This window comes from Hoplias malabaricus, chromosome 2, assembly GCF_029633855.1.
Source record: "Hoplias malabaricus isolate fHopMal1 chromosome 2, fHopMal1.hap1, whole genome shotgun sequence".
Classification (NCBI taxonomy): Eukaryota; Metazoa; Chordata; class Actinopteri; order Characiformes; family Erythrinidae; genus Hoplias; species Hoplias malabaricus.
The window spans coordinates 14,488,412-14,503,395 of record NC_089801.1 but is presented as its reverse complement, the minus strand read 5'-3'; the positions used below and the strand labels follow the sequence as shown (position 1 = coordinate 14,503,395).

The 14,984-nt window shown below is 38.8% G+C and overlaps 1 protein-coding gene across 1 annotated transcript in view; it reads left to right on the top strand.

Annotated features, from left to right (window-relative positions):
• Positions 1 to 14,984, top strand: part of spock3 (SPARC (osteonectin), cwcv and kazal like domains proteoglycan 3) — a 44,504-nt gene that overhangs the window by 20,599 nt on the left and 8,921 nt on the right. The window contains exons 4-7 of the mRNA XM_066659422.1: positions 3,689 to 3,794; positions 12,759 to 12,849; positions 13,033 to 13,138; positions 14,561 to 14,674. Of these exons, the coding sequence (XP_066515519.1) occupies positions 3,689 to 3,794; positions 12,759 to 12,849; positions 13,033 to 13,138; positions 14,561 to 14,674 (417 nt within the window). The remainder of the gene's footprint in view (positions 1 to 3,688; positions 3,795 to 12,758; positions 12,850 to 13,032; positions 13,139 to 14,560; positions 14,675 to 14,984) is intronic.

Genomic DNA, 14,984 nt, shown 5'->3' with positions numbered 1-14,984 from the left:
CATCTATGTTTCTAATTGTGAGTTGCTGCATTTAATAATGTCTATTATACACAAATCAGCCATGACCTTATGACCACCTCTTTGTTTCTACACTCACTGCCCATTACAGCTCCACTGATTATACAGGAGCACGTTGTAGTTCTGCAATTACAGACCGCAGTCCCCATTTCACAGTGTTCTTCAGTGCTCAATACCTCCACAGGACCCCCACAGAGCTGGTATGGTTTGGGTGGTGGGTCATTCTCAGTGCTGCAGAGACACTAACGTGGTGGTGATATGTTACTGTTTGTTGTGCTGGTAAGAGGGGATCAGACACAGCAGTGCTGCTGGAGTTTTTAAAGAGAGTGTCCACTCATTGCCCACTCTGTTAGACACACCTACCTTGCTGTTCCACCTTGTAGCTGTGAAGTCAGAGACAGTAGCTCATCTGTTGCAGCACAGTATGTGTTGGTCGTCTTCTAGTCCTTGAGTTAAAAACTCCAGCAACCCAGCTGTGTCTGATCCACTCGTACTAGCACAGCACACATCAACACATAACCATCGCGTTAGTGCCACAGCAGCTCTGAGAATGATCCACCACTTAAATCATACCTGCTCTGTGGGTTTCCTGTAGATGTCTTGAGCATTGAAGAACAAGGTGAAAGTGGGCAAACAAAGTATGCAGAACCACAAATGACCTACAGTCTGTAACTGTAGAACTAAAAAGTGCTTATATATAGTCAGTGGGGTTGTAATGGGAAGTGTAGGAACAAAGAGGTTGTCATAAATAGTAGTTGTATCATCAGTAGTGCAATTTGTAGAGCCAATTTTTCACAAACATATATTAAGCCTAGTCTTGTACAAAGTCATTTTCAAGTAATTTTCACTAATGTTTCTTTTCCCCCAAAATTCAAGTTAAAGCAAATGTTTTGTTAATTTATATCATATTAACAGACATGTCTTACATTAAGCCCACATTACTTTACTCTTCAAATTCCCAGCGGATTATAATAAAAGCATGATCCTGTTTGAATGCAGAGGGGCATTTCTTTGGGAAATTATGTAAAATTAAGAGAGCAAGATCCAAAAGGAGCCAGCTGTTCAGTTAATTCTTTCATATACTTACAGCATTGAGTAAGAATATCTTTGTGACAGACCAATATTCCTTTCCTTTTTGTGCTTTTGACAGAGGAGAAAGATTTGGGCAGGGTGTAGGAGCTTTTAAATTAGGCTTAAGTCCTTTAAAATATTGTACCTTACATTAACTTTTAAATACATGACTCACACCACTGTAACTAAATTTAAAATGACTTTGTCCACAAGGGTCTTGGAAGGACAAAGCTGAAGTAGGCAGAATTCACACCCACAGTTTATGCCATGCCGTATATGTGTAATGGTGTGTGTGTGTGTGTGTGTGTGTCCTCGAGTTTATGAATTCCTCTTGGGTCATTTGGCAGCAGCTACTTCTCCCAGGGCATGATAGTCAGCAATACATGTACTTTGCCATATGAATTTTTAACATTAACATTGATTTTAATCAGTCAGAATTTGATCAAATTTGAGCTAAATGTTTTTATTATTATTATTATTATTATTACATTTTCAAGCTATTTTCAAAAGAAATAATATCCATCCCAAAAAACTGAGCAAAGAGAGTTTGTATGTGTGTGTGTGTGTGTGTGTGTGTGTGTGTGTGTGTGTGTGTGAATAAAGTGTCCCCAAGTGTGAAAATTTCATGATGAATGGACCCACAGAAATGCTCCAAAATTAAGATAAAACCTTTTTTCATTGAGTTCCATTAAAAGTTAAGAAGGTTTTTCCCCTTTCCTAGAAGTTGCTGTTTTGGAGATACATGTTTATCTTTGGGTAGTGATGATATGCTTTTGAAATACTAAAGCTGAAATAGGTGATTTTGTAGGAAACATTAAGTTTAAATCAGTTTTTGGAAAAGTCCAAAGAAAAAGGTCTCACTTGTACATTCAGCCCTTGTTCCAAACTCCTCAAAAAAGGAACACCACGGCTTGACAAGTCATACAGAGAGACGTACACAAATCCTCACCTTCCCACAACATCCACCTACCTCATTTCTCATTTACATGTAAGAAAACACCCCAGCAGCTACAGCAGTGTTCGCTCTGGTTTCAACCAGCCCCTTTTGATTGAAGGCCTTCTCACTCCGTCCTTCATTTCTTTGTTTAACCGTCTTCACCTTTCTGCCTCCATCTTCAAGGTGCATATGGTCTCTGTGTGTGTGCAGCACATTTGCATGGGACAGGGTGATGTAGTAGACAGGCTTGTAAGCCATGCAATCTAGGTTCAGTCTGAGTGAAATAATTGGATAGGGTCTTAACAGTCCTGTGGTGTATATAGAAATGGAACCTGTTTTATTTATTTTGTTAGATAACTTCATTTACCGAATGCTATCGGGATGTAGAAAGTATTTCAAGAAGTATAACAAAAACTGTTTCAGAGAAAAATCACCTCCTCCTACATTAAAGTGGCTATCCTTATTCAGTGAGTCAGGAGCCTGTTCTTGTATGAAGGAAAATAACTGCTCAGTGACATTACAAATATGACTGTCATGTGAACAAACATTTCTATATGGACTGTGGTATTACTTGTGAATTTTAATAATAGTAAACACGTTGTTAATGAGGAGGTCTCTGTTATAGGGTGCACCATTACTTCGACAAGTGGAGGCATCACCATTTTTCCGGGTGTGGTTGTTTCACAAGGAATTAAAGGTTATTGTGAGTTTGTAAAGACCTAATCACAGAGTCTGAGAGTACCTTCCTAGGGAATCAATATTATTTAGCTTGATTTAGTTTAGAAGCAATTGTAGGTGCAGAGGTTGCTCCCAGGAGGGCTATGTTCAGGCTCTGTTTGACTTAATTTGTCTTGTTTCAATTTAAATTTTAGTCAAGCGTTGTTAGTGTCCATCTGTGACGAAAGATGCACTGATCACCCTCACATTTATGTGCTGTTACAGATAAACACACACACACACACTACACACTACACACACACACACACATACACACACACACACAGGAACAATAGAATTAGAGAGTGCTGAGGAGATCAGGTTGGGATAAGCTGCTGAAGCCTGTGCTGGATTTTGCTAAGGCTCTTACAGTGTGAGGTCAGAGACCATTCTAAGTGTCTCTCTCTCTCTCTCTCTCTCTCTCTCTCTCTCTCTCTTTCTCTCTCTCTCTTTCTCTCTCTCTCTCTCTCATTCTGTGTGTGAACAAGAGCAATCGAAGGAGCATCTATAACTGATACACTGTGTGTGTGTGTGGTGTGTGTGTGTGTGTGTGTGTGTGTGTGTGTGTGTTAGCCTCTTAAAGTTATAAAGAGAGTTAATGGCATTAGAAGCTTGCCTTTAGCTCACTCCCTAGCTTTACCTCACACAAGAAAACACACTTCAGAAATAGAGTGTTTATTTATAAGTGCACACACACACACACACAGACCTAAAGCAGAAGGCTGAAACCTGCAAAGACAATTCTTTTAAATTTAAAAAAGGTTTTTAGTATCACATCTAAGTTTTTTTCTGGCAGCATTGACACCTGATAAATTGCACAGCTTCTGCTTTGGATATTCTTCTTAAGTGGTGCATTGTACTCTCATTCAAATTTCATTCTTTTCTCTCTTTATGTATGTTTTTCTTTTGTGTGTGTGTGTGTATATATACAATTATTATTATTAGCTTTGGATCCTGCCAAAGACCCCTGCTTAAAGATCAAATGTGGCAGACATAAGCAGTGTGTGGCTGAAGACTACAAAACCCCCACCTGTGTCAGCCAGCGGATGAGGTAAAGCTTACTCTATTCTGTTTCCAATATGATCTTATATAATTTTAATACTTCAAACCACAGATAGAAATAGCAGTGTATTAAACCTAGGATTAGCTCTGAGTTTGCTAACAGAAAACATACCAGATAACATATATATTTATCATTCATACATATATAAACAAATATATTCTTTTTTATTTTCATATTCCGTTCATCTGGTTTTTATTTATTTATTTATTTTTTGTTAATTCTCTTAATGTGTTCCCCAACTCCTGTTCCTCAATTCCTGACAGGATGCTACTTTGTTCAGAGGTTTAAGGCTAGCAGATTCTTTCCGAAATACATGTGAAGCCAGCCACTTTATTTTCTTTTTTCCCCAAAACCCCATTAACATTATGTTATCTGAGCAAATGTAAAAGTCAACACACTTGGAGGAAAACATTAACTGCTCATTGGCGCTATTGGACCACAACCACAAACTGAGCTTGAGACAGCGGACATGAACTCTGAAACGATTTAGGAGGGGTTCTGCGTGGCAAGTCTGTAGGTAAAATAGAGCCCCCCACCACCACCACTACCACCACCACACACTCACTTGAGGTAGGCCAATGTGTACCTTGGATTTAGCCACAAAAACACATGAAAACTCATTTTCAAACCTGGCAATTTGTACGGGACTAATATAATATAGTTTTTTTTCAGTGATTTCTTTAGTAGAAGGTAAAACACATAGGAATTTTATTACATTTACATTATTGACTGGATGACATGGCCAAAACTAATCACAATGTAATTCTTATCTTCACCCAATAAGATTTCAAAAATGCTCTGAACATTATAAAAGCCACAGGAAAACTGCCAAGAACAAACAAAAAAAACATGATATTAATATCAACATCAAACCTCTTGGCTTTGTCAATACTAATATTTTTAAACAAATTTAAAAATTTAATGCAGTGAACTGGTGACAGCCTGTAATGTACGTCAGTCAGTGACAGATGCAGTAAATAATGTATACTGAAATAGTGCTGGGAGATGAAACTATATCGTTTTGTTTCATGATTAACTTTTGCTCGATAACAGTGATAAGCTTTGTGTAATAGCGCTCAATGAACCTTCATTTCTATTGCCGGTTAGCACAGCCGGGTGAAGAACTCAGGCGCATATACTCATGCTAGTGCTGTAAATGAACATAGGCGACCACATGAATGTGAGAACATAAACAACACTATAGTAGGTTTAATTCAAGTCCTTGTCAGTATATATTAAATATATATTAAATATGTTATAGTGCCCTGTTCACGCTGTGTTTAGGGGTATACTTGGTCTGGTATGGCAGTCCCTGTCAGAACAAAAGCATAGAAATTTTTTCTTGTGCGCAGGGAGAATCACCTGGCTGGGCAGATTTTGTTACAGCTTTAATGCAATGATGGTTTTATGTTAATAAACTCCACCTAGAATATCACAGCAAATTTGCAAGTGTTAAATCAACATTGTTAGTGTTAACCTGAGAGTATCAGTAGTAAATTTTAACACTTGATTCAAAAAACGTCCATTCAGGGTCTTGTTATTTATTGCAGGCCTAATATGTAAGGGATTTGATTGATTTTTTTTATTTTAACATTCAAATAGTCCTCATATCTCAGTGGGAGAAAATTACACTATATGCCTAAGGATTTGAACATCCAATTTATTTCCCCTGAAATTAAGGGCATTAATAGGTTTTTCCCCCTTTGCTGCTGCTTTTCTGCAAAGGATTTACACTAGGTTTTCTTTGAATTCTGCCACAAGAACTCAGGTGAGGTCAGGCACTAATGTTGGAACATTAATTCTGGATCACAAGCACCACTACAGCATATCCCAGAGGATATGAAGGATGATTTATCAATTCAAAAATCACAGTTATTCTGCTCCACCGCTAAATGCCTGGATGGTTTATAACCCTATAGCCCATTGACTTTTGAACTTAGACTCATGTGGCTGCTATAGAGCACCACATTTAATGAATGGACCTTAACATACACTCGGTACACTTCGGACATGTGTATTATCAAGAAATTTGTACTAGAGCAGAAATTTAGCTGTAATAATTGAATTCATTTTTACTTGTTAGTATAGCTTGTATTCTCACATTTGTGTTGGGATATGAACTCAGGATTCAACCTCAGGTCTATCACAGGAGATGGGGAAAAACCAGCTTGAAACTTATTACACGTATGGTCTTGCATAATGAGGAGTGAAATTGTTCATTTTTCAGTGCTCACCCTAAAAAATATCTAGAGGAAGCTAGCACTCCAAACTCCTGAGGGCTGATTAAGGCTAGAGCAATTTTACAGGTTTGAACTTGTTGCAAGAGTGCACAAGGGTTCAGGAGATGACTTGGAACATTTCATGTTAAATCAGTGGCGCTGCACCGCACTGTAGCACCTCAAGCCTCTGCTGATTAGCATACATTATCTTAGCTGACAGTGATGAGGAATAAAAAGGACATGCAGCCATTTGGAGGCATGTGGGTGTGTGTGTTCTTGAAAGTAATATTTCTGTGGTTTCACCTGTTTCCATAGATAAACAAATAGCTATTTATTTTTGGGATCATCTAATGAAAAATACAGCAATCTCTAAGCAAACGTTTTAATAGTTAAAAAAAATTATATTTGGTTCCTGAATTAGCAGTAGGGACTCCACATTGCATCTGCTGAGCCAGACATCACAGTCATTACACTGCTTTGCAAAATAGATGCCAGGGCTTGTGTTTGAATCACTGGAGTGACCTGTGTTATATAAATATTCAAGCACTGATTCTGTCTATTGCTGGGCAAAGTAAATTGTTGCTCAATAATAATATGTTTGGACAATGAAGATCAATATACCTTTTTTTATTCCCTGTTACCACCACCAATAGAAGCAGCCAGATTATGCAGCACAGGTGCATGTACTCATGACATAAATGAAAATTAAGCTTAGCTAGTTCATATCGGCTAGAATCCATGAGATACCTCAAATGTAGATTAATACAAAAATAAGTATGCACAATGATCACATACTACATTTTGCCTGAATGTCAATTCAGGTATGACATGAATACATAGATAAGCCTTTAATAAGTGCAAGATATATGCTGATTTAAGTAATCATGAAAGAGGGATGGGTCTTCAGTCTGCAATACAAGACAGCAAGCAACTGTTGTTTGGAAACATAAGGGAAGTTTGTTCCAGCCAGGACAAAAAGCAGTCTGTTCATGCATTTTGAAGGACGATGGGCCAAACCAAGCTGTATTTGAAGCTCTAAGGGCTCTTGGTTTTGACAGTTTCCATCAAGTATGGAGGGGTTGGTCTATTTTTGAATTGGATGTGGCTGGCTACTCAGTAGAGGGGATACATGGCTGAACTTAGGAACATTGAAGACAAGTCATGCTGCTGCATTCTGGATCAGTTGCTGGTATGCAGAGGAAGAAAAGCCAGAAAGGAGTTGCAGGAGTTATAAGAGTTATCAATTAGAAGAGACTAAAAAAGCATGCATGTGGCCTCACATCAACATCTTAGGATGTTGTAAAGGAGAAATCTGCTTGACTGAGTCAACATGAATCAACAGGTTTGCAAAATGAATAGAGAATGGTAACTGGTCATCGACAAATACTACAAGGCTTCATGCTTCAGCAGTTGGAGTGACCATCGAGTTCTCAAAGAAGATGGCAAGATCGTGGTAAAGACCTGTAATTCCATTGAAGCAGAGCAGCTCAGTCTTGCTAGAATTGAGTTTCAGGCGATGGCCTGCCACCCATGAAGAGATATCAGTGAGGCATGCTGAGATGGGAGTAAAAACCTGTGTCAGAATGCTGGAAAGATGAGATGACTTGAGTGTAATGACAGGAGAGGAGAATCTTGTGGTCTTCTGTATTGAAGGCTGCAGAGAAGTAAAGGAGAATGAAGATGGACAGGGGTTAGGCTGATCTTGTAGCATAGTGCTTCTCTGGTCACCAGTTTGAAGCCAGACTGTTTTGGTCCTGTGGATTGTTCTGAGAGCGTTCATGGAACATTGAGATACATGGCGCATAAAACAAAAACAATACGTAATAGCTAAAATATCAAAATGAACATCCAGGATACACAGACTAGGTTATAATAGCAGGAAAAAATGAAAAGTAGTTAAATGTTGTATCAAAAATAAATACTTTCTGAACACACAACCTCAGATACAGCTCTTTCCAGTCGACTTTATACAAAAGACATTGTGATTTAAGTTTTTGTACTGTTCTTTCCTAATGCTTTCTTCTTTCATGATTGACCAATATCAGATGGGGTTAGCTACGTTAATTGGTGTAACATGGAGGTAAGGCATAACAAGAGATCAAATTTGTGAGCTTAAACAACAATTGTAATAACACTGAAAGGCTATTCCTTTCAAAAATTTGATATTGTGATAGGAAACCAGGTTTTTAAAAACAATAAATATCTGCTGCCATGACGGAAGCAGTAATGGGGAGAGTCTGATCCCTCTGGGATTTTTATGGGATCAAACCAAGAACCCTCTGGCTCCATCATGCTCTAGTTCCTGGACCTCCAGTACACTGGACCAACAATGACATCATCCAACTCATTTACTGGATAATGACAGAGCAAGAAACTTGCTCAGAGGCAGTTAAAAGGAATTGTTTTCAAGAATAAACACATTATACCCCATGTTGATTCATGCAATTAAATGAACAGTGTTTCCTGCCAAAGTGGTTTGTGTGTGTGTGTGTGTGTGTGTGTGTGTGTGTGTGTGTGTGTGTGTGTGTAAGTGACTGAGGTGAACATGAGGGTACAATCTGCCCTGGTTTTTCTTCTTAAACTGCAGTTGTCAACAGCTATTGTTGCCATGAAAATGGAAGCAGGAAGTGTGCTGTGTGTGAGAGCACCAAAGCCCAATAAGTGTCTGCTAATGATCTGATGAAAGCAAAGCATGGGAGAGGAATGAGGAGAGGCAGAAAAAGACATGAGGTCTGCTCAAAATACAACAGATTTGGCCACTTTGTTGCATTATTTTTGAAGAAACAGTGGCACAAAAAAGGTATATGAAAAGAAAATCATCTTACTGCAAGAACTGAATGCATATTTTTCCAGTCTCAAAGCTGGATAAAATAATCACCACTAATTTAGAATAGCAGAGTGTTCTGTGCAGAAAATAACAAGCTATCAACATCTTTCATTTTGCTTTAAGCAATGATAAGGCCAGAAACCTAATTTATTCAATTTTCCACTTATCCCAAATGTACTCGTTCATCCAAGACATGTTTACATCTTTAATTTGGCTCTGGAGGCTAAAGTTGCTTACAAGTAATGGACATAATTAATGCCAGGTTAGCCACTTAAAGACTTAAATCAACACTACTTGTCTAAAACCATTTCAGTCTCATTTTCTGTTACTGTTTTCACAAAAGTAATTCACAAATGTCACAGTCACACAGCTCCAGGGACCTGGAGATTGTGGGTTCAAGTCCTGCTCCGGGTGACTGTCTGTGAGGAATTTGGTGTGTTCTCCCTGTGTCCCCGTGGGTTTTCTCTGGTTTCCTCCCATAGTCCAAAAACACACGTTGGTAGGTGGATTGGCGACTCCAAAAGTGTCCATAGGTTTGAGTGAATGTTTGTGTGTGTGTCCTTTGAAGGACTGGCATGCTAAAAAAGCATGCATGTGGCCTCACATCAACATCTTAGGATGTTGTAAAGGAGAAATCTGCTTGACTGAGTCAACATGAATCAACAGGTTTGCAAAATGAATAGAGAATGGTAACTGGTCATCGACAAATACTACAAGGCTTCATGCTTCAGCAGTTGGAGTGACCATCGAGTTCTCAAAGAAGATGGCAAGATCGTGGTAAAGACCTGTAATTCCATTGAAGCAGAGCAGCTCAGTCTTGCTAGAATTGAGTTTCAGGCGATGGCCTGCCACCCATGAAGAGATATCAGTGAGGCATGCTGAGATGGGAGTAAAAACCTGTGTCAGAATGCTGGAAAGATGAGATGACTTGAGTGTAATGACAGGAGAGGAGAATCTTGTGGTCTTCTGTATTGAAGGCTGCAGAGAAGTCAAGGAGAATGAAGATGGACAGTGGTTAGGCTGATCTTGTAGCATGGTGCTTCTCTGGTCACCAGTTTGAAGCCAGACTGTTTTGATCCTGTGGATTGTTCTGAGAGCATTCATGGAACATTGAGATACATGGCGCATAAAACAAAAACAATACGTAATAGCTAAAATATCAAAATGAACATCCAGGATACACAGACTAGGTTATAATAGCAGGAAAAAATGAAAAGTAGGAAGGACTGGCACCCCCTCCAGGGTGTGTTCCTGCCTTGCACCCAGTGATTCTGGGTAGGCTCCGGACCCACTGTGACCCTGAACTGGATAAGCGATTACAGACAATGAATTAATGAATAATTCCCAAATATAAAAAAACAATCTAGCAGCCATCTTGTAGCCAACTGAAGATCCCTATGCGCCCCAAAAGATTTTCAATCAGTGCTATGGAGTGCTGGAGTACCATCCAATAGCTTTGGGATGGTTTGGAGTGGCTTCTATGATCCAGAGCTAATCATGCAACATCACTACATGACCTCACTAGTGCTCTCATGATTGAGTCCAATCAAATTCTTACAGCAGTATACTGACATCTGTCACAACATTGAGTAATGAAAATGACACAAATATGAGTTATGTGCTTGTTCTTCTGTAGCCATTAAACTCATCTTTTCACATTGGCGTATGAGTGAGCCTGATCTGTGATACTGTGACAGGGATGTGGAGTATCTAAATTTTTATACCGTCTCAAAATATTATCGTGGCATACGGTACTTAGGGGAGGGGGTGTGTGCCCCACACAAGTACATATCTCTGTAGGCCGGAGACCAGTAAGTAGGTGGATACCAGCAAGTGGTAGGTTATGGTTAGGTTGTATCTCCCACTTGGAGGTGCCTGCAGAGATCCTCTTCTCGGTGGGGGTGCACTGTCAGTCTGTGCTGAGCCTTATATCGGTGAGCATAAGTTGAGTGAAGAGTGTTTGCGCTGTGCATTGTAGCTCAGCACAGCCCGACAGTTAACACCGACAAACGTGTTTATTAAAAAAAATTCTTGGAGAGCACATTTCAGCGAATGGTGCTGGAGGAACAGAAAAGTTTGAAAATAAGCAAAATAAGCCTGGCTCTACACTGTTTAGAAACATAGCTGGCCAGCTAACACACACTTGTGGTTTAGCACACCACAGCAGATGATTTTCCTGCAAACTGATGCTCAAAGCATAGAAAAATAGAGGACAAAACCTTACAGCATTGAGTGAAGTGTCTTCTGAGTATTTTGTCTGTTTTCATCTTCCTTCACCTGTTTTTTAACACAAACTCAGTGGTAAACTCTCAACTAGGCTACTGGGCTTCCCAGACTCTTTCCAGTGAATAGATCAACCTACAGGTAACAAGAATTTGTGCTGAACTGGAAAAATCTGTTTTTACATAGAGTGCAGCAGCAGCCAGCTGAAATTTGCAGGAAACTAAAGCTCCGCTTGCTGGTGTGGACATGGGGTTAATAAAAATTATTTTAAAAATGATTTTAAATTATTCTGAAAGTATCACAGTGGTTTTAATCCTGTCTGAAAAGACCATTTCAGTTATTTCCATTTCCATTTCAAGAAAGATTCAGGACCCTTTTTCCTACTGTAAAATGAGTAGTAAAAATAACACCAGGTGTTTAATTCAGTGTGAATTGACATGTGGGGGATTATTTTGTCATATTCCAGAGAAAGGACTTTTTCAAGAGTTTTCTTAAGAACAGAGGAGGTGTTTAGTGTTGTAATATACACTTCAAGAACAAATCTAAGCCCTGCTGCTGAATAACATGCCACATTCGAATCCATAAAACGACCTAAAGTGTCGACCTAAACGAGAGAAACTTCTGGACGCTTTCTGCACAGTAGCAGCCTACAGATATGTTATGAATGTCTGTACTACTCATTAAGTTACCATTTAACAGGTTGATTAGTATAGTTTTTTCATATTCTCAGCCATTATTTATTTTGAAGGACTAGAAAATACTGTCGTTTGAGGGATGGATATTTTTGGTGGACGAGCTGTTCTCATAACAATAGTGACAATCTAAAAACTTCAGTAGCTCTGCTGTGTCTGATCCACAGCAGATGGTGAAGTGTGAATCCTGTAGCCACTTCCCGCCGGTTATTTTCACCAAGATTTCTTATCCAGTGCGAATCTGCCATAAACATTACTGATGTCCTGTGGCAAAATGACTTTGCCCCAGCACCCCACATAAAACAGATCCCATCTGAATATGGGTTTAGCCTCGGAACACGTTTATTTTACTCTAGTTAACTTTGTTTTATGATTTAGGTACGTTTTAGCTGTCTATTTGACCTTTCATATACCTTTATTTTACCCTTATTTTTATTTAAATATTGCTTTTGGTTTCTGCTTAACTACTATCTTATGCTTTATATTTCCACTCATTCAGTCATTCGTTTTCTTTATTATTTCTCTTGTTACCACTTGAATTATCTTTGCCACGGCTTGTTTAAACTATTCTTTTTAATCTTAGATTAAATTATTACTTCTTATATGCTGTTTCTTGTTTTATTATATATAAAGGGTTTTTCTTTATTTTTCATTCTATATTGTATCCATTATCTCACCTGCACTGTAAATGAGGGTCGCCCTCAATGTACTACAAGTAAAAATAGTTGAAATAATGAATAATAATGTTTGGCTTTAATGCAGCTAAATGCCTTAATCTTACTTTTAAAAAGAGTGTATTTAAGAGCTGCTTCCAGTGATTCAGAGCCAGAATTTGAAGGGATGAGGTGAAAGAGCAAGCAGGCAAAGCCGAGTCTTGTCTTTGAATGTAGCTTTAAATCAGCATAATGCATTTCACAGGACATATCATTAAAACCTTAACCTCAGTCACCCCTGAGTCACTCCTTTTCTCTCCCTTCCTCTCTCTCTCTAGCCTCACTAAGGCTCTGCTGAAGTGTAAGAGATGTCCAGTGGTGCGTCCTTCACTAGTCTGTGGGACAAATGGACACACTTACTCCACCAAGGTGACATATGTGTGCTTATTCACAGAATTGCAGTATTTTCCCATATAATAAACTCATACCCCTTTGTGATGGTGATGGTTGTATGGTTACACTGTAATTTCCCAGGAAGGTATTCGGCTGCAAGATTCATTTCTAACCAACAATGTACTACACCGATCTAATCTCTGTGTTCATATGCCACAGTGTAAACTGGAGTATCATGCGTGTAACTCTGGGAAGCAGATATCTGTGAAATGTCCTGGATACTGTCCCTGCTTGTCACATCTGGACAACCCTATAGGGAAGAAAGGTACTCACACAATACAAACTTAGCAAAAGTCCCCTCCATCAACCTGAACAAGGCGTTTTTGATCCTTTTTGGTGCTGTATAGAACCATTTGTGTAGAATATATAAAGTTCTTTTTAAGTTCTATTTAAAAGTCCCAAAACACACTACAGCTGCTGCTGCTACTGCAGAAAATATTAAACTATTGGTAAGCTTAATAATTAAGTAGATCACTGTGACTTTCCCGACAGTATTCTCTCATCATCTGTGGTGTAATTCAGACTGATGTTACAATGAATATTACCTCCACTTTTACTTGGGGGCGTTTTGTCCAATTCTTCATTCTCCAGAGCTGTTCCAAACACAATTATGAACTATATTAGGCCTTGAGAGGGTGGAACAGAGTGTAAGAAATCTGAGTGTGTGTGTGTGTGTGTGTGAGAGAGAGAGAGAGAGAGAGAGAGAGAGAGAGCTTGTGTGCAAGAGAGAAAATTTGTTGATAATTGTATTTAAAAATATTTAACACTTAAACTATTGATCTAAAAATTAGGCTTAATTCAGCCCAAAACTCCATGATTATGGACTTCCTATACCACATGTGTGTACACACACGCACACACACACAAAAGAAAAAAAGAACACCTAGTTCTTCAGAAAGTATGTCTACTACTCCATAATGACCTATTTCTCTCTCATACACTTTCTTTCTCTCTCTCATACGAGCACACACTCTTTCTCATCCTCATTGTATGGTACAGAGAGCCCTTATGGCTTTCAACAGCTAAGAGCATGATTATTTTAAGGATTACAGTCCGACAAACTGTCCTTATTTCTTTTCCTCCCTAAAAGTCTGCATCCCTTTGAAACCTATTAAAAGTTTTCCATGTCAGAATCAGAGTGTGAGAGCGAATGTGAGAGAGAGAGAGAGAGAGAGAGAGAATGAATGTGTGACGAGCAAAGCAGTTTAAAAATGCATGGGATGCCATCATAATGTTTGCCTTTTTAAAATCCGCATTGATTCACCAAAATGAACACAAATCTGCTCTACCGTTACTAATCTATAGCTCAGATATGAAAAAAACTTCCAGCTCTGAGGCTTACACAGATGAGCCTAGTCCAGGTGTCAGCTCACTAATGAGTGCTGCAATAAAAAAGTCAGGGTAGGCACAGATACAGGCTGAAATGTCAAGCACAACTTCTTGTTCTTCGTGGAACTGGGAATATTCCTTCTTTCCTGCTCTACAGTTAATTGCAGCTTTTTAAAATTAGCGCATTTGAGTCATTGTGTTTCTGACAGCTGTTCAGATGAAGGTTAATGAAAGCTTCCACAGACTTGCCATGTGGGTGAACATAATAGACTGTGTACAGTCTGTGTCTGTTGTAAAAGCAACAATAGAAAGGTATTTCTGTGTGTGTGTGTGTGTGTGTGTTTGTGTGCGCACTCAGACTGTAGTGATGCAGAAATGAGTGACGTTGCAAACAAACTGAGAGACTGGATCAGAGAGCAACATGAAGGCAGGAATCCCAGCAAGAAACTCAGGTTCCAGAAGCCAGAAAAGAGTAAGTGCCCTTTAAAACACACCCACACTTACACAAAGCTTTTAGACTCTCCCATATTTCCCACACCACTTACACTCACAAGCTGTTGGAAACCTCTACAATAAATTTGCGGTAAGTCTTGTGAACAAATTATAGCATAACACAAGTTACAGCTAAAACTCATTTATTGCCAGTTTAGAAAACATACTGACATCGATTTATTTCTTGTTGAAAAACATCCTACATTAATACCTCATTCACTGTGTTTAATATAGATTAGATTGTTATACTCAGAAAGATCACATCACCTACACTGTATCTACACTCACTG